This window comes from Staurois parvus, unplaced genomic scaffold, assembly GCF_062004578.1.
Source record: "Staurois parvus isolate SC_StPar_1 unplaced genomic scaffold, SC_StPar_1.0 ptg000154l, whole genome shotgun sequence".
Lineage (NCBI taxonomy): Eukaryota > Metazoa > Chordata > Amphibia > Anura > Ranidae > Staurois > Staurois parvus.
Window position 1 is genome coordinate 43,707 of NW_028317950.1, and position 24,805 is coordinate 68,511.

At 42.4% G+C, this 24,805-nt stretch overlaps 1 protein-coding gene across 10 annotated transcripts in view; it reads right to left on the minus strand.

The window, feature by feature from the left end:
• Positions 1 to 2,676: 2,676 nt before the first annotated feature.
• The window catches only part of VSIG4 (V-set and immunoglobulin domain containing 4), a 67,398-nt gene continuing 45,269 nt past the window's right edge, over positions 2,677 to 24,805 (minus strand). For all 10 annotated transcript variants that reach the window (XM_089674892.1, XM_089674887.1, XM_089674893.1 and 7 more), the window contains 4 exons: positions 17,309 to 17,440; positions 12,878 to 12,976; positions 10,478 to 10,499; positions 2,677 to 5,319 (listed from right to left, as the gene is read on the minus strand). In XM_089674892.1, the coding sequence (XP_089531018.1) occupies positions 5,142 to 5,319; positions 10,478 to 10,499; positions 12,878 to 12,976; positions 17,309 to 17,440 (431 nt within the window). In that variant the 3' untranslated portion in view covers positions 2,677 to 5,141. The remainder of the gene's footprint in view (positions 5,320 to 10,477; positions 10,500 to 12,877; positions 12,977 to 17,308; positions 17,441 to 24,805) is intronic.

Genomic DNA, 24,805 nt, shown 5'->3' on the forward strand with positions numbered 1-24,805 from the left:
TTTTTCTCCAACCTACGGTCTGCCAACTTCCATCATACATTAGAGATTCTGGTCACGTTATCGAGGTTCGAAAACGATACGCTTGGGAAGATGGATATAATTGGGCAGCGTTGGATCTGTCCTTGTTATATACTTCCAGCCCCCATAGAGTTGGCTTATTAGCTTTACGGCATTCTTTATCTAAGAATACCAACGTGAATTCGAGGCAGACTCAATTTTTAGCAGACGGGACAGTGTTTTGCCACAAACGCAATTATTTCACCTTTTTTTAGATCCACTCTATTTGCACACAAATGTGACAGCAATGGGCACCCACTTTTATTCCTAGATATTCCAATTTGGCAATTGACTTTTGGGAGGAACAATACGTTTGGGCCAACAATCCCTTTGCCGGATTTATAGTTTTTTTTATGGACGATACGTTTTTTTCAACTTTTGTAGCCCATAGCAATTCAAACTCCCTAGGCTTCAATTTTAGCCATGTTTTTGATCCGGATACTATTGTCTTTTTGGACCTAGAATTGTCTCGCAAAGATGAGGTTAGATGCGCAAGCGACTGCGTTAAATCCAACGGGGGGTAACTCCTCTGTTACTCCAGTTGCCACCGTCCGGCTTGGAGAAATAACATCCCTAGTGGACAATTCAATAAGCTGGGGAAGAACTGTTAACTTGGTGTATAGAGAACAACGGGAAACCTAATCATCTAAATTTATAGAAAAAGGGTACCCTCCACCTTTAGTATGCGAAGCTTTGGACAAATACCAAAATCCACAGGATGACAAACAAATATTTCCTAACATCAGGATTGTAATATGGTGAGCTTTATTATGGGATATAACGACGCATACCGTAAAATCTCCAAAATTGTCTGTAAACATAGAAACATCCTTCAGCTAGATCCTAAGTTGGCTCTCATTTTGCCCACCAGCTCCCCAGGCCACCAGCTCCCCCAGGCACATGCGTTAAAAAAAATATTTTGGCCGCTAGCAAATTGCTAGAACAAAATGGGAGTAAAGTGAACATTTGGTTCAATTTTAATCACAGGACCAGAGTGTTCCAATGTAGAAAAAGAGGATGTCCGACGTGTCAGTTTATTAAGCGCTGACGCTCCAAAATAATAGATGACAGAGGGAATTGCTTTCAGATAAAACAATTTATAACTATAAATATTTTGCTTGCCTTGAAGTTGTGGCCATCGAGTGCATTGAGGATAGATCATTGAAGTATAACAAGAGGTTCTACCTCTTATGCAAGAAGGAGACCTTTTGGATATAAAAATTTGGTTCCTTGTCCCCAAATGGTGTCAAGAAAGACCTTGAGATCCATAGTATTGTCTGAATAGTGATTGTAAATCTTGCCTTTTTATTAAATTTTATATATTTTTTTTTTCTTAATTACATATTGCCTGAATATATCTTTCCTCCCCCCCCTTTGTATATTGTATAATTTTATTAGAATTTTATAATGGTTTAATTTTAAACTTTTTGGCATTGTGTACATTTTTATGCTATAAGGTATTTTATGATTGGAGTAATCGTTCGTTAATTGTGATATTTTTAAATCGTTTAATAATTTGTTAAATCTCCCCGAATACATGAATTAATACATAGTCATGTATTCAAACTACATAAGTTAGTATTTTAATTTGTCTAAGGTTATTTGTTGAAGGATTTATTATAAAGGCATTGGTGGAAGATCACAATCGTGCTCCGCCCCTTTGCCTGCCCTTTAGATCTTCCCCCTTATATAAGACAGCTAGTTGCCACAGTTATTCTTGACTTGACAAATTGCAGGCGTGAGAAACGCGTTATCGTGGCAACTAGCTTTGCGTTCAGCCTGATCCTTGGTGGCTGACTTCCGTTTCCTCCCGGGACCCCCTACGTCGGTTGCGGTGCGCCGTGGTCCCCGTTCCTGTCGGCTTACTTCCAACCGTCAAGGAATTAGCTCTGTGTCCGCTTTGGTTTGGGGGCTTGTGCGGCCCAAGGTGAACAGATAATCCACCACAGCCGCTATCGAGTTGGATACTGCTAATATTGAATGACAATATTGTTCTTTCACTGGAATAAATCGATATCTTTTATGTCCTTGAGCGTGGTTTTTTTTTTAACTTCATTTATCCCTGCTTCTGGTGTGGCATCGGCAGCTGAGGACTGTTTGTATTTCAACACATCTGGGGTTTTAGCGCTTGGAATTCTTGGTTTCTATTTTTTACATTGAATATCTTTTATAATAGGATGTTTAAAATGTTTGTTTTTTTTCAACAAAAATTAAGTCTTTTTTTGTTTATATGCATGGATCTTAAGAAATACTTTTTCTTTATAGGTCTCTTTCCCTGTGACATTTATTGGCAGTATGTCATAAGTGCTTTGCTCCGCACTATAAACAGGTAAGTCGGTGAACTTGGAAAAATCTTGCCATTCTCACATTTGCCTTATGGGCTAATGTTTTTATGCACGTTGGAGGACGCCTGCGTGAACGAGACCTTACAATTCTTTTTTTTTTGGAAAATTTTATACAAAAAGTGTTAAATAAAAATATGCCGACCTATAACTATCAATGAAGACTGTGTGTGCCTTTCCAACTCCTGTGTATAAATAAAATAGAATACCCTCGTTTGTTGTTCATTATTGTCACATTGTATATACCGCGGAGACAAAATAAAATCGTACATATTACTTTTACAGTGCTACGTTATTTCTTTATTAATTTCTGGAATCGAGAACAAAATATACATATAGGAGCTAAAAATATACTTATACAAAACGAACAAAAAAAAGCTTACTCGGTACAATATATGGATTTTCTATTTTGAAAAGTGATTGGACCGTGAAGGAGAAGCGGCAGGCTGATGCCGTATAGCGGTTTGCAGGAGGAAAATGCTAAATCAAAATCGGGTACTTACAATAAATGGATTTAAACAATGATATATTAATGAATACAGAGTTGCATTAACTGATTTCTTTTATAGCTGCCTAACTTTAACCTAAACCTAATTCTTAATACTAAGGGGTCTGTTTAGAAGCAATCAAACTTTCGCACGGCCTTTACAAATAAACACCGTAATTATGCCTAATAGGTTTATTTTCTATGATCGTCGGCTCCATCTAGCGGCCGTAACGTGGTCTTTTCCAGAAATACCTCATTGAGGAAAAACGTGCATAAGGGCCATTAGGTTGAAGAAAGAAGGTCAATGTATTAGTCAGATTGTGGTACTACAAAGCCCCGGGCACCGCTCTAAATAGACCGTGCCTCAAAGTGAGAGTACAAGCTTCAGTGTTACGGTCCTTGCCCATTCCCCACCGGCAGCCGGCAATCGCAGAGGAACACTGATGGGAGAGGTCTGTATGTAAACAATGCAGATCTCTCCCGTCAGCTCCAGCATGCTGCTTTGTATTGCTCTGCACGGCATGCTTACGCAGTATGTCGCACACAGCCCACATAGTAAAACAACAGACGGTTAACCCTTTGATCGCCCCAGATGTTAACCCCTGCCTACCCAGTGTCGTTTGATCAGTGCTAATAAAAAGCACTGGCACAGTACTCTGTATTAGTGTCACTGGGGATGTCAGTGGCAGAATATATATATATATATATATATATATATTTCCAGGATGTATATACCGCCATTTTGTAGACGCTATAACTTTCATGTCAACCAATTAATTTACACATATTGGGATTTTTTTTTTTTTTTTTTTAACAAAGCCATGTAGCAAAATAAATGTTTGCCCTAAATATATATCAAATTTTAATTTTTTTTTTTTCTTTTACACCGTTTTTTTACTGCATTTGTTTTATAGCAAAAAGTCCCAAAAAAATTTTGTCCTCAAAATTGTCGGTCTTTTTTGGTTTAGAGCGCCTGAACAAACAACATGCAGAGGCCATCAAATACAACCAAAAAGATCCATTTGTGGGGAAAAAGGGGACATAAATTTAATTTGGGTGCAGCGTTGCATGACTGTGCAACTGTCAATTAAAATAGCGCAGTGCCGTATCACAAAAAAATGGCCCGGTCAGGAAGAGGGGAAATCCTCTGGACGGCAAGTGATGATAAAACATATCTGAGCCGTGACCGTCACACCTTTATGAGCTTGTTGGACATCCAAAAGCCACCTCCTCTTATGGAAAAGCTTTCCATAAGATTTTGGCGTGTAGCTTTGGGAATTTGTGTCCACCGGTGAGGTTGGGTACAGATGTTGAGCGTGAAGACCCAATCCCTAAGGTGTGTAGAAGGGTTGAGATCATAGTTTAGTCTGGTTGAGAGCCATAAATCCATCTAGTTCAACAAATAAGATCAGCCACTGATGTTGGATAAGAAAAGCGGATCCTAAAGGTGTTCAAAAGGGCCGAGGTCAGGTAATGATGTTGGGTGAGAAGACCCGATCGCAAAGGTGCTCAGGAAGGTTAGAGATAAGGTTCTAAAGCTGGATGAGAAGACTTGATTCCTACGGTGTTCAGCAGAGTTGAGGACAGGTTCCAAAGTTGGAGGAGAAGATGTGATTCCAAAGGCGTTCAGTAGGGTCGAGGTCATAATTACATTGTTAGTCTGGGTGAAAAAAAAAAACATCTAGTTCAAACGGTAAGATAAGGTACTGATGTTAGATGAGAAGACCCGATCCCAAAAGTAATCACGGTAGAGTTTAGATCGGGGTCTGAAGGTAGATTACAAGATTGATCCCAAAGGTGTTCAGTAGGGTCGAGGCCAAGTACTGATGTTGGATGAGTAGACCTAAACCCAAATGTGTAGGGTTGAGGCAAGGGCTCAGTGCAGACCACTCGGGTTCCTCCGCTCCAAACTGATCAAATCATATATTGATGGTGTTGGTTTTGTACATAGTGGCAAAAACAGAGCCTTCGCCAAACTATTTTTGATGTTGGAAAAGAACAATTGTCTAATGACAGAACCCTTACCCGGGAACACTCCGCTCTTTAAAGAGTCCACATACATTTGGCCATATAGTGTAGATGCTGTTGTGTATGCTGTAATATATGGGTATGCTTTCTCCAATTACGAGCGGTCACGTGGATCACTTGCAGTCGTTACAGAAGTCGGTGATCTTTTCTGTCGTGTCCGGGCAGATTACGGTTACTATTTCAGAATCGCGGAGAGCTCAGGGTTAAGCAAAGATGCATTGTGCACATTATTGTGATGTTTGAGATTTGCTGTCATTTCCTTCCAGATTCTTCAGAACAAGTTGCTCATAAATATTAGAACACATGGGGAGGCTCTCATACTGGGACACGGGAAAAGCAGGCTCGTAATTATTTGATGCCGGTTCGCTAGAATGTCCTTCTAAATTCAATGCCAGCTGGTTCATACTGCAGGTGAAAAAAAGAAAAGGATTCAAATGTATTGCAATTTTTTAAAAATTCCTATCACGCAGTAAAAATATAATAAGCTAAACGGGACCACTCATTTTTAAAGCGGATCTGGTCTACTTTTACCATACAAGTATTCTCCCTCTTCACAAATCTCCTAATGTGAGTTGTTCCAAAAGGTACGTGGACAATGATAACCGTGCGCTCCTGGCTAGATCCCAGAATACAGAGCAGAAGAAATCTAACGAGAAGATGCCATTGCAATGTACTTAGGGGACCCAACGTGACATTTGGCCTGGTCTCCCTTCCCCAGAAACACTTCTGGAAAGACAGTGCTTTCGCATCTAGCGATGCAGAAGAGAGGGGTATGGCAAGTATAAACCTTACTTTATTTAAATTACTACCCTAAGGTGGCCTGGATATTAAATGTGGTCCTTGCATTGTTCTTCAAGGTCCATGTTAACTTCCTAAAGTACCGTATATCTAAAGCTACAATGTTTATCTAAATTTTGGATAGAGTAGGGAATGATAAAAACCCCTTTTGGGTGGTGTTTTTTTTTCTTCTGCCGTCTGTATCCCACAGGGGAGTTATCCCTTCACTTGTTATCGAGAAGACAAAATGGGAGAGACCCCCCCCCCCTCTTTCTGGAAAGCTGTCGACACGACAAAGGCCCCCATTGAAAAATATTTCCTCTTCTCTTGTTCTACTTAAAATGTAAAGCCAAACTCCAGGGTCCGTTTCCCTTTAAACCGTTTGTTTTGGCCAACGTAACCCAAACAAACTATGTCCTTTATCAACACGTGCGACCGCTGTCGTTTGTGAAAATGCAAGGCTTCCTAAGAACGGTTCGGCGGCGCTCGGTCTGATCTGATTTTGGCCTAGGAACGTCCTGTCCTAGGAAAGTTCCCAGACCGCAGCTGAAACACAGCCCTGTATACTGTATGTGGCTGATGCAATGCACGGTATATACAGCACTGACAGCAGGTGCGTGCATTGGTAAAGGAAAGAGTTCATTTGAGCCAGCTTGGCCTGGATGACCTATTTCAAGTGAAATTAAACTAGGAGCTGGTCTTTCATGATTTAATTTTTGCCATCGCTCTAGTCCTAGTGAAATTATCACCAAATACAAACCAATAAAGAAGCTGCTTGCCGGCCGGCCGGCCGGTTTGAACAGCACAATTTAAACCCCGTCCGGTACAACTTTGTTCAGAGGTTCGAGTATGATTCCGATACAAATTCTTACAGTGTGTGACACTGGAAATCTCACCTGAACTGGGCTGAAAATCATACCTGACCCTATTCAGAATCACACTGCAAAAGGGGTGGGCAGGAGGGGCAGCTGCCCTGGGTGCAGTGGTTTACTGTAAGGCTGGGAATGCTTGCCTTCTTTTACAAGGCTGACAAGAGTAATGACGACGGCATCGCTACTCCCGTCAGCCCAGCGCTGGGAGCAGCATTGAGAGGAGGAGGAGAGACACGAGACGCATTGCGGGCTGTGTTCTCGCTCCCTCCCTCCTCCTTCCTGACGGTGCGGCGCTCCTGTATTAACATGCAAACGGCGATGTTCACAAACGCACCGGAGCTGCACTAGCAGTGGAGGAGGAGAGAGAGTACAGCCATCGGCACAAGCGTGAGCCCAGTGTTAAAACTGAGCTGCGCAGTGATTTTGAAAAGCAAGAAACTTCTAGGCGTAGGATTTCCTAAGCTTGCAAATCATGAACGGGGGAAGAGAGGCAGTTTGGCATCTTTGCCCCGGGTGCAGGATGACCTTGTCTTGGCACTGTTCCTGACACAGAGAGTAAAATGATAACGGAGAGGGATCTCCAGCTGATTGACAGCCTCAGCTTTCAAAAAGCAGCAAGTTACTACCGAAGAAGCCACGTGATCGTGAGGATACGCGTGTAGGTGGAGCCAGGGCGCCGGGAGAACCGGAAGTAACGCGGGAGCCTCGGCTCCGCAGTACATGTGAATTCCTGTTCAGATTTTTAGAATTCTATTTGAATAAATAATTTTTACTCAACATACTGCACTATGGGGATACGCTTTGACATATGAGCAAACCGCAGGACAGGGAGTGCATTTTTTAATGGGCCACACCCCCAAATATAGTGTATCGGTGGGTAATCTTTGGATGAAAAGTGAAAAATGGAGGGGAGCCCGTAGGGAGGAGAGGTGGTGATTAAAGAACCCCCAAGAAAGAGAAACAAGCGAGTTTGATCTGTAAAAGACAGGTCAAAAGGTGGAGGTGAGCGCAGGATTGAATGCTGGTGGATACGCAGTGTGCTTGTTCACAATAACATAGGAGGCGGTGCATGTTTATCGCAAAAGTTAATAAAGCTGCACGTGCTAGGAAGGAAGATAAATAATAAGCACAATTTATGAACTGTGGACATTACATGACATGTGGTGTTGGTTTAAAAGAAAAGTCTGCTTATTTTTGAAAAGCAATTTATTGTTTTATGCGATAATGAGTTTTGGAGCACAGTATTTATGATCCCAGAGAGGTGCGACAATATAATTTTTGGGATTATCTAAGTTACACACTGCAGAGCTCAGTGAGGGAAACTCTGAGAGCTGATTGGAGGGAAGGAACACCCCTCCTTCACACAGCACACACAAACAGTGCTGAGGCTGTCAATCGCAGGCTGTGTGCTGGAACCCCCTCCCCTGTGACATTTTTATCTCTTAGCGTCAGGAAAACTTGTCAAAAGTGACTCGTATAGATAGCAGAAAAACGAGGCGGCAGACAGAAATAACACTTTCTGCTCTGGATTGAGACAAGTACAAACTATTGAGGGCTATGCTTAGTTCAAATTTCATGGCTGAGGTTTACAACCACATTAAGGTTTTTGTCTAAGGAAAAAAAAAAGCAAAGTAAGTTTTTAAAGGAAACAGTAAAGTGCAATGGACTTAAAGCGGAGTTCCATTAAAAAAATAAGTCACCAGCTACAAAAACTGTAGCTGCTGACTTTAAAAAAACAGCCACTCGCCTGTTCCACACTCCCGTGTTCACCCCGCCGTCCTGTATTCCAGGCGCCGGCATCTTCAGTGCGGGCACCCGGTTGTGACAGCTTGCGGCTTCATAGCCGGGTACCCTCTGCGCATGCGCGAGTAGCACTGCACTTCCCGAATGGCCCTGTCTTCTTCTGGGACCTGTCATGTGTCCCGCAAGACTTCGGGGAGGGAGGGAAGGAGGACAACTTCCGTTTCCAAACGCCTAGGCAATCACAACGGAAGTGGGAGCGGGTACCTGTCAAATTCGGCTACCCATTCTCCCTTCCCCCCCCCTTGCTCCCCAAAGGTGCCAATCCTTAATGGGGAGCGGGGGACCAATCTTTAAAGCGGAACTTCCCCTTTTGGATGGAACTCCGCTTTAAGTCTAAGACTAAAGTAACCACTTTAGTCTTAGACTTAAAGCGGACTTCCATCCAAAAGTTTGGTTTCTTTATTATTCAAATAACAAACATGTCATACTTACCTGCTCTGTGTAATGGTTTGGCATAAAGCAGCCCCGATCCTCCTCTTCTTGGGGCCTCCTCTAAAGCTCCTGACTCCAACCCCCTGCCGACTGCCTCCAGAGCAAGCAGCTTGCTCTGGGGGCACTCGTGCATGCTCGCTCCCGAGCCAGCCCTGTACGAGGTGTGTCCAGAAAGCAATGAAGCATTTTACAATTAAACATGGTCTCCTTCAAAGTATGCGCCGTGTGAGTGTACGCACTGCTCCCAGCAATTTGGCCATTCTTCATAGCATCCTTGGAAGTCTTCAAGTGGGATGGCGTTCAGAACCTGCGTAGTGGCTCTTTGGACGTTATCCACACTACAAAAATGGTGTCCTTTCAAGCCCTTCTCCAACTTTAGGGACTTGAAAAAGTCACAAGGCGCCAAGTAGGGTGGATGGGGAAGGACTGTTTCAGCCAAAAACTACACAAATAACTTTTGGACCGAGAACTTCCACGTAAAATCATTGATGCACGGATTGAACAGTAGGAACACATTTCTTAGGGACAATTCCACCTGAATAAGAATAAAAAAACAAAGACCATTGATTTGACTTTTGAGCTTTCTGGGGAGTGAGGTGACGCAAGTGCATGCGATTCAGAACTTTGCCTCGGGATCGTACTCAAACACCCAGGATTCATCTCCTGTGTTCACCTGACTCAAAAAATCAGGCTCTCTCCAAACGGGCCAACGGGTCTTGGCAAACGAGTTGACGGTGTTCCTCCTGGTAAGGTGACAAGTTTTGCACATGCTTTTTCTCACGTTCAAATCCTGAGTCATGATTTCAAGAACAACTGACTTGACAATTCCCGGTTCGTCTGCAAGCATTCTGATAGTAAACCATTGGTCACGGTTGAGAACAGACCTCACTGCATCCACATTCTGTTGCAGTTTTGAAAAAGAGGGGCGTCCGGGCCATTGTTCATCTTCAACACATTCTTGTACTTCCGCCATCTGTACACTTGTGCAGATGATAGCGCAGCTTCTCCATAAGATTTCCTCACCAATTCGGATGCACTTTTACCCAATTTCACACAAAATGTTATCGTGTACTGCTATTCCAAACTCGCTTACATTTTTCATAAAACGAAGGCACTTGAACAGGGTGTCACAAAAAAGAATGTCTCGAATCTGACAGGGCTGGAATTCAACTGATCAGTGTTCTAATGTATACCTGTCACCCCATCCCAAGTGACCTTGGCCAGCTTCTCAGCTTCGCAGAGCCCTTCTCGAGTGTACCGCATTCTCCTTATAATCTGGACGCACCTAATATATCCATGAGACATACAGAGGCTCAGCTCCCTCCTCGCTGGCTGTGATTGACAGCAGCGAGGGCCAATGGCTGCCACTGCCATGTCTCAGCAATTGAGGAGGAGGGAGACCCGGGAAAGTCGAGGCTCTAGTCCACAGCACTGGATAACGATCAGGCTCGCTCGGGTAATTATTTGGCAGAGAGGGGGCTGAGGGGGAAGCTGCGCACTGAAGGATTTTTTTTTACCTTCAGGCATGGCAAAACCTTCAGCCTCTAGAACCACTTTAAGCCAATTGCACTAAAAACCATCAAAAAGGACTCACATTTTCCTTCCCTACCCCAACCTGGTGAATTTTACTTCTGACACAACAGTTTCTTTCAAAGTGCAAAAAAAAATTTTTTACTTACGTGGGTATGTTGTAGTCAAAACCTGCAAAAAAAAAAAAAAAAAAAAAAGGCAATCGTCACAAATTGTAGACTAAAGTTAGGTATACATTTTTAGAAAACATTTGGTTTATAAAACAAAAAAAACAAAAAAAATAGATCCCCACAGTGCTATTGTATTCTAACAAGGGACCTCCCTTCCCCCACCAGAATACACTTGATCAGCACTGCGAGCACTGATTGAACGCTGATGTTCCACCAAGACCATTAGACAGAAGCTAGTTGTTAGACCTGCTTCTGTTGAACAGACAGTAGTACAGATGTACAGAAAGTTGTCTGGTTCCTGTTGAACCAGACAAATTTTTGGTACATGTGTACTGGGCTTATAGTGGTAGTCAACTCTCCTTTTAGATTTTTACCTACAGGTAAGCTTATAATAAAGCTTACCTGGAGGTAAAATTAATATCTCCTAAACGTGCTCTGTTTAGGACAGTGGTGTCCAAACTGCGGCCCGTGGGCCAAATGCAACCCTTTGCTTGCCTCTATCCGGCCCTCTGCATATTATTCCTCAAACTGACACCAACAAGGAGCTAACATTTCTTCACTAACACAAACTATGGGGCATTTTTACTTCCACTTACAACGATAGGCCACAATTCCTCCGACTAATATAAACAATTAGGTACTATTCCTCCAAGTAATACCAACGATGGAGCACTATTCCTTCCTATGATCCAATGATGGTGCACTATGCATTCCACAGATACAAATGATGAGACACTATTCCTCCCACTGACACCAATGATGGGACACCATTTCTCCCACCGATACCAAAGATGGGGCGCTATTCCTCCCACTGATACCAATGATGGGGCGCTATTCCCCCCACTGATACCAATGATGGGGTGCTATTCCTCCCACTGATTCCAATGACGGAGCACTATTACTCCTTCCACTGACTACAAGCACAATGTAATTTTTTTTTTTTTTTACTCCTACTGATGCTGGGACATTTTCTACTCCCGCAAGGTACTCTGGCTCCCTAAAGTCTTAAGGACGGTAAACCGGCCCTTTGTTTAGAAAGTTTGGAGACCCCTGGTTTACGAGATATTCTACAGAGCAGCAGCCGGTGACATCACTGGCGCATGCGCTCTGAAGGAACGGCATACCCGCAGCGTTCCTTCAGATCTGTGTGCCGTGGCCAAAACTCCCACGTGCGTGTACGGGAGTGACGTCATCGCGGCTCAGCCACTGAAGCGGCCGCAGTCTGCGGACCTGGAAGGAAGACCCGGTGAAGGTGGAAGTCTCCTGTAGCGGTGAAAGCGCACCGCTGGAGGGCTTCTTTTTAAGGTAAGTCTTTCATAATGTGACAGTATTTGATACATGCTAGCACATTATGACTTTACCTTGCGACACATAACCTATTTTTTGGGTCCCCCGAGTTTACTACCGCTTTAAGTGGTTGTAAAGTAGCACGGTTTTTTACTTTTATGTATTCCAAGGTTAAAAAAAAAACCAAAACCTTCTGTGTGCAGCAGCACACATTTGAATGGACTCCAGTGCCCCATGGCACTTTGGGAAGAAGTCCCTGCGCTTAGGAAATCACAGCCCACGCGTGAACTGAGGTTCCCAGTGTGGTTGCGATTTCCAGTGCGGGCGGCGTGCCATTAGAATTAACCCACATTCCTCTCTGTGGGTGGTGCGGCTGCAGGTATTTGTGAGGGTCCCGCAGCTGCACCACCCGCACAGATATGAACCAAGACCGACTCTCTCCCTCCTCATTGGCAGTACTGTCAATCACAGTCAATCAGAAGAGAGTGGGAGCAGGGCCTCGCATTCGCAGAACTCCAGGAATGAATGATGAGGCTGTGTGGGCGGAGCATAAAGGCTGGGTGTCTGTATACTAGGAGCAACTGGTAAGAGATCTTGGGGCATGGGCCCCAGGGGTTGGGGTCTAGTGATGCCCACGTGGGATTGGGTATGTTCCAACATTTGAACTGAGGAAGCCGCTTGAATAAATGATGAAACAAAACACAGTAACAAAACTAAGTACGACATTATACAAGCCCAGTAAAATGTGGTTAACTACTATTAGCTATCCTTTATAAAGCAACAACCTTCACAAGGTGTCTTGTACAATAAAATATAAATAAAAATGTCCAAGCAAAAAGCAAATAGTACACTCCAAATATACATAAAAGCAAATATCTAGAGGAACAAAGTTGAACACTTGAATTCCACATCAATGGTGTTGAACACCATGTGCTGGAAATCATAAGTCCTATTAATTTTAAGGACAAGAGTCTGTTATGCACACATGATGAAGGTTGGCACTGGGACATACACATCATCACTTTTTTTTTTTTAAATACTGTTATTGTGCTATACATGCACGACATCTACTGCATTTTTACAGCAACTCACTCTTCCTCTTCCTTCTGGCAATCAGAACGATAGCGAGGATCAAAACTGATGCTATACAAAGCAAACCAATGATAAGCATGTAGAAGAATATTCCAGAGCCTGCCGAGAAAAAACAAAAGAAATACATTATTTCAAATATTACTCTGTCCTAATATGTTCCGGTAAACGTGGGGATGCTAAGTCAGCTTGTAAAAATGACTTCTTTCAGAAAGTTTGAGACCCCTGCCCTGGACTAAAAAGAGCCTTTCCTTCGGACATTAGGGGGGCCAGGTGGTGGCCAAGGGGAGTAGAAAATGCCCTAGAATTGATGTAAATAATGACTCAGGCTTGGTGGTCAGTGGGATTAAAAAAACATATACATTATCTCCCAAAAGTGAGTCCACCCCTCACATTTTGGTAAATATTAAATTCTACCTTTTCATGTGACAATACTGAAGAAATGACACTTTGCTATAATGTGACGTAGTGAGTGTACAGCTTGTATAACATGTAAATTTGCTGTCCCCTCAAAACAACTCAACACACATCCATTAATGTCTAAACTGCTGGCAACAAAAGTGAGTCCACCCCTAAGTGACAATGTCCAAATTGGGCCCAATTGGCCATTTTCCCTCCCCGGTGTCATGTGACTTGTTAGTGTTACAAGGTCTCAGGTGTGAATGGGGAGCAGGTGTGTTAAATTTAGTGTTATCGCTCTCATTCACTCATAGTGGTCATTGGAAGTTCAACATGGCACCTCATGGCAAAGAACTCTGAGGATCTGAAAAAAATAATTGTTGCTCTACATGAAGTTTGCCAACACCCTGAAACTGAGCTACAGCACGGTGGCCAAGACCATACAGCATTTAACAGGACAGGTTCAACTCAGAACAGGCCTCGCCATGGTCGACCAAAGAAGTTGTGTGCACGTGCTCAGCGTCATATCCAGAGGTTGTCTTTGGGAAATAGACATGTGAGTGCTGCCAGCATTGTTGCAGAGGTTGAAGGGGTGGGGGGTCAGCCTGTCAGTGCTCAGACCATACGCCGCACACTGCATAAAATTGGTCTGCATGTCTGTCTTTCCAGAAGGAAGCCTGCAAACAGTTTGCTGAAGACAAGCAGACTAAGGACATGGATCCTGTGGTCTGATGACACAAAGAGATTCATTCAGATGGTGTCAAGCGTGTGTGGCGGCAACCAGGTGAGGAGTACAAAGACAAGTGTGTCTTGCCTACAGTCAAGCATGGTGGTGGGAGTGTCACGGTCTGGGGCTGCATGAGTGCTGCCAGCACTGTGGAGCTACAGTTCATTGAGGGAACCGTGAATACCAACATGTACTGTGACATACTGAAGTAGAGCATGATTTCTTCCCTTTGGAGACTGGGCCGCGGGGCAGTATTCCAACATAACGACCCCAAACACACCTCCAAAACTTTCACTGCCTTGCTAAAGAAGCTGAGGGTAAAAGTGATGGACTGGACAAGCATGTCTCCAGATCTAAACCCTATTGAGCATCTGTAGGGCATCCTCAAATGGAAGGTGGAGGAGCGCAAGGTCTCTAACATCCACCAGCTACGTGATGTCTTCATGGAGGAGTGGAAGAGGACTCCAGTGGCAACCTGTGAAGCTCTGGTGAACTCCATGCCCAAGAGGGTTAAGGCAGTGCTGGAAAATAATGGCGGCCACACAAAATATTGACACTTTGGGCCCAATTTGGACATTGTCACTTAGGGGTGGACTCACTTTTGTTGCCAGCGGTTTAGACATTAACCACTTGAGCTCCTGAGGATTTACCCCCCTTAATGACCAGGCCTTTTTTTGCTGTTTGGCGCTGCACTAATTCAAATGATAATTGCGCGGTCATGCAAAGCTGTACCCAAACGAAATTTACATTTTTTTTTCACACAAATAGAGATTTCTTTTGGTGGTATTTTATCACCTGTGCGCTTTTTATTTTTTGCGCTATAAACAAAAAAATACAAAAAGTTTGAAAAAAAACAATATTTTCTACTTTCAGCTATAAAAAATATATTGTAAATTCAAAGTTAGTCATAAATTTAAGCCAAAATGTATTATGCTACATGTTTTTGGTAAAAAAAATCCCAATAAGTGTATATTGATTGCTTTGTGTGAAAGTTATAGCGTCTACAAACTATGGTATAGATACTGTAATTTATGCCTTTTTTTGCTATACAGCGCTGCACTAATTCAAATGATAATTGCACGGTCATGCAATGCTGTACCCAAACGAAATTTACGTCCTTTTTTTCAAACAAATAGAGCTTTCTTTTGGTGGTATTTTATCACCTGTGCGATTTTTATTTTTTGCGCTATAAACAAAAAAAACACTAAAATTTTGAAAAAAAACATTATTTTCTACTTTCAGCTATAAAAAATATATCGTAAACTCAAAGTTAGTCATAAATTTAAGCCAAAATGTATTCTGCTACATGTTTTTGGTAAAAAAAATCCCAATAAGTGTATATTGATTGCTTTGTGTGAAAGTTATAGCGTCTACAAACTATGGTATAGATTCTGTAATTTATGCCTTTTTTTGCTATACAGCGCTGCACTAATTCAAATGATAATTGCGCGGTCATGCAATGCTGTACCCAAACGAAATTTACGTCCTTTTTTTCACACAAATAGAGCTTTCTTTTGGTGGTATTTGATCACCTGTGCGCTTTTTATTTTTTGCGCTATAAACAAAAAAATACAAAAATTTTGAACAAAAACAATATTTTCTACTTTCAGCTATAAAAAATATATCGTAAACTCAAAGTTAGTCATAAATTTAAGCCAAAATGCATTCTGCTACATGTTTTTGGTAAAAAAAATCCTGTGCATTAGCGGGCAAACTGGCGCTATCTGGGAGGGGCGCTAACAAAATCGGAATTCGCCAATGACACTGATACAGTGATCAGTAAAAATCGGTTCACTGATCAGTGACACTGGTGACAGGGCAGTGAAGGGGTTAACTGGGGGGGAGAGATTAAGGGGTTAAATGGGATTACTGGTGTTCTAGCGGGCAAACTGGCGCTATCTGGGAGGGGCGCTAACACTATCGGAAGTCGCCAATGACACTGATACAGTGATCAGTAAAAATCGGTTCACTGATCAGTGACACTGGTGACAGGGCAGTGAAGGGGTTAACTGGAGGGGCGATCAAGGGGTTAAACGGGATTACTGGTGTACTGGCGGGCAATCTGGCGCTATCTGGGAGGGGCGCTAACACTATCGGAAGTCGCCAGCAACACTGATACAGTGATCAGTAAAAATCGGTTCACTGATCAGTGACACTGGTGACAGGGCAGTGAAGGGGTTAACTTGGGGGGGGGGGCGATCAGGGGGTTAAAAGTGTCCTAGAGTGTTCTAACTGTGGGTATGTGCTGTTTTACTCACAATTTATATGTCTTCTTCTCTGTCTGGAACGGAATGTGTCCAGGCAGAGAAGAATGACATCATATCCTGTCCTGTGTAACTGTCAACACAGGACAGGATAGGACAGGGACCGATCATCTGATTTCAGCCAGACATCACTGGCTGAAATCGAATGATTGATCCTTCCGGGATCAAATGGTGTCACCCGTGGGTCGGCGGGAGCACGCGCGGGCCCCCTGCCCGCAAAAACGTTAGGAGCGCGGAGCCCGTTTTAAAACGTGCTTTTGCGCCCCAGTGCCGCCCTGCACACGTATATATGCAGTGGCAGGGCGGCAAGTGGTTAATGGCTGTGTGTTGAGATATTTTGAGGGGACAGCAAATTTACACTGTTATACAAGCTGTACACTCACTACGTCACATTGTAGCAAAGTGTAATTTCTTCAGTGTTGCCACATGAAAAGATAGAATCAAATATTTACAAAAATGTGAGGGGTGTACTCACTTCTGGGAGATACTGTGTGTGTGTGTGTGTGTATATATATATATATATATATATATATATATATATATATAATTTTTATGTTTTTTAAAACAACTAGTGCACATTCCTAAATTTGACTTGACTCTTGAAATTCCCTATACAGCAGGCTGGAAAAGGGAGGAGTAGGACTGGGATCCAATCAAGCGTTTTGCATTTAATTTTAAATGCTCTGTCGTGGAACATGTTATTAGAAGGAGAGAGTGAGCAGAGGGATGACCTCATCAGTATTCTTTCTGCTGCTCTTTCACCAACCAGTTAGGAGGCTGGGGGTGCAGAGAGGACATCGCCTAATGTCTTCTACAGTCTATAACGAACAGTAAAAGTAGTCATGCATCAGACTATGCTGTATAAATCAGGACTGGATGGACATAAATACAAATCCTTTAGCAAGTAAAGTGGCCCCCATATTTTATATTTAGATGTGTGTTTAGGGGGTTTGCCTGGAGTTTAGCTGTAAAGAGATACTGTCTTTGCAACACAAGTGTCCAAATGAAAATCTATTACACTGGTAATGTGTTTCTTCAGCTTACTTTTAATAGCTTCAGCTGGTGCGTTATCGTTCACAACATTACTGGTAAATGGGTATGCAGGAACTGAGCTTGCATGAAACTTCCTGGGTTGCTTTGTCCTGGCAATGGCTGAGTCATCTTCACTGGAAGTTCCTATTGTGTAAAAAAAAAAAAATTATATATATATAACACATGGACAAGACAATATGTGCATGCAAAATGTAGGAAGTAATGACACTGCAAACCGTCATTAGCAAAACAATAAAGTATTGACAGACATTAGGAAAGAAGATTATGATTTAAACAAAAAAAAACAAAACACTTTCTTCAAATATATTCTATAGTCTTGATTCAAACACCAGGATATGAATTATTATTTTTAAGAATTATATCTTTTTTTTGGTTTATGAAACTATATGGGATTTAAAAAAAAAACAAGTTTTAGCCATATATACAATTTTACCAGTTTTGCTCTTTTTATTGTTTGGATGAAACCAGACTTTTTTTTTTAAGGTATTGTTTGAAAAACCTATTTTATTTTCTATGAAATCTATAGACAAATAGACGTAAAAAACAAATATGGAGAAATGTGTTTTTTGTTTTTTTACCAGCGTTCCTTTCAAAGAAAGGAGTTTCACCATAAATATAAAGTACACATTTTATTTATATTTTATGTATATGTCCCCAAAAAACAATGTTAAATTATTTAGATGGGAGATTAATGAAGCTGCCCAATATATTCTAGGCATCTAAGCCATCATTTCTCAAACTTTTTACCCCCAGAGGAATCCTTGAATAAAATTGTAGTGTCTCACGGAATCACCACTAAATTTAAGTCATGGAGGGTCAGTGGAAAGAAGGCCTCCTATATTGGTGTTTAGTAAGAAGAATGCTCCTTACATTGGTGCTCAGTGGAAAGAATGCCTCTTACATTGGAGGCCAATGGGAAGAATGCTTCTTACATTGGTAGCCGGTGGGAAAAATATCCCTTACATTGTAGGCCAGTGGGAAGAATGTCCCCTTACATTGGGGGCCAATGGCAAGAATGACCCTTACATTGGTAGCCAGTGGGAAGAATGCCCTTTACATGAGTGGTCAGTGGGAAGAATGCCCCTTACACTGATCCGTGGGAAAAATGCTCTACGTTGGTGCTAAGTGGGAAGAATGTCCCTTACATTGGTGGTCAGTGGCAAGAATGCTCCTTACATTGGAGGCCAATGGGGAAAATGCCTCTTACATTCAGTGAGAAGAATGCTTCTTACATTAGTGATCAAAGTAGGATGCCCCCCTTACAGTGGCAATCAGAATTCACCCTTACAGCCAATTAAAATTTCATCGGGGTCCTGCTGTTGGCCAAGTAACATTGAACCTGAAACTATCCAGGTACCAACAGCCACAGCTCAAGCAACCTATAACGGAATCCCAGTTGAAAATAGCTGAACTAAACTTTAATGACCGCCAGTGATATAGGGGTGTAGCCTTAGAAAAGATTTTGGGTTTATACATTCCTAAAGGGTATCTAAGCTACAAGATGGCCCTTGAGGAAACACTGCTTTAAACATCCATTTTTGAAGACATTTTGTGGGTGGAATTCAAACTACTGAGATTGAAAAAAGTGTCTAAAGGACCAGCGTTTTGTTAATTTTCCTTTCACATGCATGCTCAGACAGCTAGAGAATGATATAGCAAAAATCTTGAGAGACGCCTCTTTGTATAGTACTTTGAATTGATGGTATAAGAACTGCATATTTTGAAATCACTAGAGGGCACTACTATACCAAAATCTCTCTCTCTCTCTCTCTATATATATATATATATATATATATATATACAGTATATATATATATATATATATATACACACACACACACTGTATATTTACCACTGATCAGCCATACCATTATGAACACCTGCCATAACATAACTACCCACCTAATATTGAGTAGGTCCCCCTTTTGTCATCAAAACAACCCTGATCTTTCGAGGCATTGACTCCATTACACCTCTGATGTGGTATCTGGCATCAAGCCATCAGTAGCAGATCATTGTCTCTGCCGGCTTGCCTTCTTCCCATAGTGCATCCTTCCTCAAATAATGGACATACACAACCGACTATCCATACGATGTAAAATAAAACGTGATTCGTTAGACCAGGCCACCTTTTTGCATTGCTCTGTGGTCCAGTTCTGATACTCACATGCCCATTGTAGGTGCTTTTGGTTGTGGACATGGGTCAGCATGGGTATCCTGACCGGCTTGCAGCTATACAGCCCCATAAACAACAAACTGCAATGTTTTGTGTGTTCTGACACCTTTCTATCAGAACCAGCATTAACTTTTTCTGCAATCTCAGCTCCAGTAACTCTTCTTTTGGATCAGACTACACAGGCCAGCCTTTACTTCCCACATGCATCAATTTACCCTTGGCCACCCATGACCCTGTCAATGGTGTAAGCTAGTGAAATGTTATTACTTGCAATACATTAAAATGGACATTAGGTGGCGGTGGTCTGCCATTCAGGGTCCCTCACATAGGCAGAACATCCTTCTGAAACTTGTATGCTGTATGACAGGAAAAGGAGCTTGTGAGCAGGCCAGTCAGGGACCACATTTCCCAAGAGAAGTAGCGTGTGAGCAAGGATATATAAATATAAAAGCCCAAAGAATGGCCAGGAGAATGTGGGGAGAGACTGAAGGAGAAGGAAATGTGCTGATGGCTGACGTGATGAGCTAGGCCGCGGAACCATGGTTGGAAAGAGAGGAAGAGCGGGAAAGAGCCTACTGACCACCCGGTCTGCCACACTGCCCAGCAGGCCAATCTGACAGAAGAACACCAGATGGGATGCCGAGTCTGAGGCGGAGAGTCCGTGGACTGACCCCGTTTGCAGAGAAAGACAGAACGCTACAATCTACCAGACTACTTTGATTGGGTGAGAGAGACACGTGCACCCGCTAACCAACTGAATACTGACATTTTGCAACCTCGGCTACCTACGCATAGTTGTGAACATTACGTTGCTTCAGTTTTCAGCCTAGTTCTCACAGCTGTCATCATTGAAACACATCTACATTACAGTTTATCGTAAAAGCTGACAGCAGGACATACAATCACGGGCCAGGATACAGCAGTGCCAACTGAAACCATAAGTTTCCCTTCTTTGACAAAGATTTCCCATTACTGTTAACTTTTGCCTTTGATGGACAAAGGGAGCTGTCTTTGCCTATAGACATTCATGCCAATTGCTGCAATTCATTGCTTCAAATCAGCCCCATGTTGAGTGCATTAAAGGAGACCCCACTCTAATTCACTACCACCAATAGGAAAATCTCCTTTGTTCCTTCACCATCTTTGTGTTGCCATCCCAAGGAACTATATCCCACGGAACTATATCCCACACCTCAATTCAACCGCATACCAACTGGGCCTCAACGAACGTGCAGAAGACCTTGTAGTATTCTTAAAGGGACAGTGCTCAATTTCAAATAAGAATTCTCTGTTCCTTCACATCTAATCCTTCTCATCTAGTCCTGAGAACCCACAGTGAGCTTACCTGTTACTTGATAGTTGTTCCTCCTCACTGGGGATTCAGCAGTCTCCTCAGATTGGAGGCAGTGGATTATTTTGAATAACTGCTAACAGTTATTGTTGCTTTATGGTGAATGTCGTTTTGCGTACAATTACCAAGAGTGGTTATATTTGCTGCTTATATCAATGTCATTTTGATCTTTTTAACCAAATTACCTTTGATTCCAATATAAAGTTCATATTGGTTTACACTAACTTGTGTGCGAGTCCATTTTATAGTTGTGATTTAATGTGGTCACGGAAGCATGGTGGTGTCAGCAGAGGTTGGGCTTTCCACAAGAGATTCAGATTGACAGGGAACTCAACATCATTCCTAAGCTACTCTAGGGGGTAGTGCTACACTGGTTTACTAGTTTTCCTTCCTTAGACCACTTATGGTCAGTTCTGATCACTACAGACCGGAAATGTCCCACAAGAGCTGCAGTTTTGGAGTTGCTCTGACCCAGTCATCTACCCATTACAATTTGTCCCTTGCCGAAGTCACCCAAATCCTTATACTTGCCCATTTTTTCTTTTTTTCTGCTTTCAACACATCAACTTCGAAGACAACATGTTCACTTAAAGCCTTACATATGTTAACCATTTTCAAGTGCCATTGTAAACAGATAATCAATGTTATTCACTCTACCTGTCAGTGGTCATGTTATGCCTGATTGGCATATATATATATATATATATATACACATACACTGTACGTGTAGGAAGGGGAGGGGGGAGATAGAGATATACATATATATATATATATATATATAGTATATAGACACACACACATACAGTGCTGGGAAAAAGTATTTGCATACTGTGTCACACTTAAATGATTCAGATCTTCAAATTTTATCAGTACAAAAAGATAACCCAAGTAAATACAAAATGCAGTTTTTATATTATGATTTCATTTATTAAGGGAAAAAAGCTGTCCAAACCTGCCTGGTCCTGTGTGAAAAAATAATTGTCCCCTAAACCTAATAACTGGTTGTGTCACCCTTGCCGGCAACATCTGCAATCAAGCATTTGTGATAACTGGAAATGAGTCTTTGGCATCGCTGCGGAGCAATTTTGTCCGCCTCTTCTTTGCAGAATTGTTTTAATTCTGCCACATTGGAGGGTTTTCCAGCATGAACGGCCTGTTTAAAGTCATGCCGCAACATCTCAATCAGATCTAAGTCAGGACCAAGGTCAAGACTAGGGCACTCCAAAAGCTTCATTTTGTTTTTGGAGCCATTCAGACGTGGACTTGCTGATGTGTTTCTGATCATCGTCCTGCTGCGTAACTCAAGTGCGCTTAAACTCGAGATTGCAAATTGATGTCCATTCTCCTTCAGGATTTTCTGGTAGAGTAGAGAATTCATGGTTCCATCAATTATGACAAGTCGTCCAGGTCCTGAAGCTGCAAAGCAGCCCCATACCATCACACTACCGCCACCATGTTTGACTGTTGGGATGATGTTCTTTTTATAAAATGTTGTGTTAGTTTTAAGTCATACGTAACGGGACGCACACCTTCCAAAAAGTTCAATGTTTGTGTCATCAGTCCACAGAATATTTGCCCAAAATATTCTGTGGAATATTGTGGACGTAATCAAGATTTTTTTGGGCAAATGTGAGAGAAGCCTTTGTGTCCTTTTTGGTAAGCAGTGGCTTTTGCCTTGGAATTCTCCCATGGAAGCCATTTTTGCCCAGTCTTGTTCTTATTGTTGAATCGTAAAAACACAGACCTTAATTGAGGCAACTGAGGCCAGCAGTTCTTTAGATATTGTTCGGGGTTCTTTTATAACCTCCTGAATGAGTCATCGTCGTGCTCTTGGAGTGATTTTGGTAGGCTGGTTACTCCTGGGAAAGTTCACCATTGCTCCCAATTTTCTGCATTTGTGGATAATAGCTCTCACCCACCGTGGTTCACTGGAGTCCCAAAGTCTTAGAAATGGCTTTGTAACCCTTCCAGATTGATAGATATCAATTGCTTTGTTTCTCATCTATTCTGGAATTTCTTTAGATCGCAGCATGATGTGTTGCATTTTTAGATCTTTTAGCGTGCTTCACTTTCTCAGACGGCTTCCATTTAAAGCGATTTTAAAGGTTCATTTTTTTTTATTGTGTAAAATAATAAATTGTGTAAAATAATAAACTATACTTACTATACTTACCTAACGTGTGCAGTGGTTTTACAGAGCAGCTTGGATCCTCCTCTTCTCTGGTCCCCAGCAGGCTCTCCTGTCTGAGGGGTTCCCCACAGCAAGCAGCTTGCTATGGGGGCACCCGCTGTTCCATGTTTCTATTCACACGCAGAGCCGCGGCTTGGCCCCGGCCCCTCTCTCTCCTCATTGGCTGACTGGCTCTGATTGACAGCAGTGGGAGCCAATGGCTCCCACTAACTGTCTCAGCCAATGAGGAGGCAAAGTCCTGGGACAGCCGAAGCTGTCATTCACATCACTGGATCGCGTGGAGGCTCAGGTAAGTATTGAGGGGGCTGGGGGTGATGCTGCACACAGAAGGTTTTTTAACTTCATGCATAGAATGCATGAAGGTAAAAAAAAAAAAAAAAAACTTTCAGCCTTTACAACCATTGTAAGTGATTTTTGGATTCAACAGGTCCGGCAGTAATCAGGCCTGGGTGTGGCAAGTGAAATTTAACTCAGCTTTTTAGAAAATGTGGTTAATCACAGTTCATTCATGATTTAGCAAGGAGGGGAGGAGGGATACTTTTTCAGATGGGGCCAGGCATGTTAGGACAGCTTTTTTTCCCTTAATAAATGAAATCATCATTTTACCGCTTTAGCTACGCCCTATAGCAGAAATACTGCTGCAGGGCGGCAGCTGTATGCAAAATCACATATATATATATATATATATGTGTGTGTGTGTGTGCTTAAAGTGAAGCACAAACAAAGAACATCAAGTAAAACAGCACACAGTTAGCCCTTTGATCGCCCCACGTTACCCCTTCATGCCCAGTGCCATTAGTACAGTGTCAGTGCTTTTAATTAGCACTGATCACTGTATTGGTGTCACTGGGGATGTCAGTGACACCAAATCAGTTTACCCTCGTGTCATTATGCCCGCCGCAGTTCCGCTAAAAGTCGCTGATGGCCACAATTACAAGTAAAAATTATTAAAAAAATAACCTATAAATGTAAAACAACAAAATGCAACATAAAAGTCAACATATTTACCCTTTCAGCAAACAAAAAAGAAAACATTTGTTGGCTACTTGGGGGAACTTGACTTTCCACCTCCACCTTCCTAAACCTCACCACCATTTTTCCCCCTCTTCTCTTACTTCTTCAACTGGGTTGTACGTAAAAAAAACATACTTACACCTCACAGATCCAGTGGTTTCAGGGGATTCACCCCTCCGCCATAACGCCCCTATTCCTGCACCGTCATGTTTGTGTCATGGGGATGCCAGCTGCTGTTTTTTCTGGATTGTGCAAGGACCCTGCGATGATCCACATGTGTACTAATGCATCATTGGGGGGGCAACTGCAAAATCTATGGAGAAACAGCTAGCATCCCCTGATAACTCAGCATGGCGCATGTACCAGACAGTACTCTGCCGCCACCTGCAATCCATGGTGTTGGTATCCCAGGAGGCTGCAGGCATTGTAAACATCATTCCTGCCTAAGAGAGAAACCAACAACAGGGAGGGCTCCCCAAGATAGGACCCCCCCCCCCAAAAAAAAAAAACCATTCAATTCTGTGAGAAGATGGGAGTCTTGTCATCCCTTCTTCCCCAGCCTGACTGTCCTTGGCGCACTCATTTCATTCATTTGATTTCAGTTCCTTCAATCGTGCAGGCTCAGTGTCACATACTGGCATTACAAATGCATCCTGTCCAGGAACGCCCATTCCTGAACACTTACATCCACAACACAGACAATGTTGTTGATTAGTTAATACCTCCAGCACCAAATGGTGGACAAAGAAAATGCAA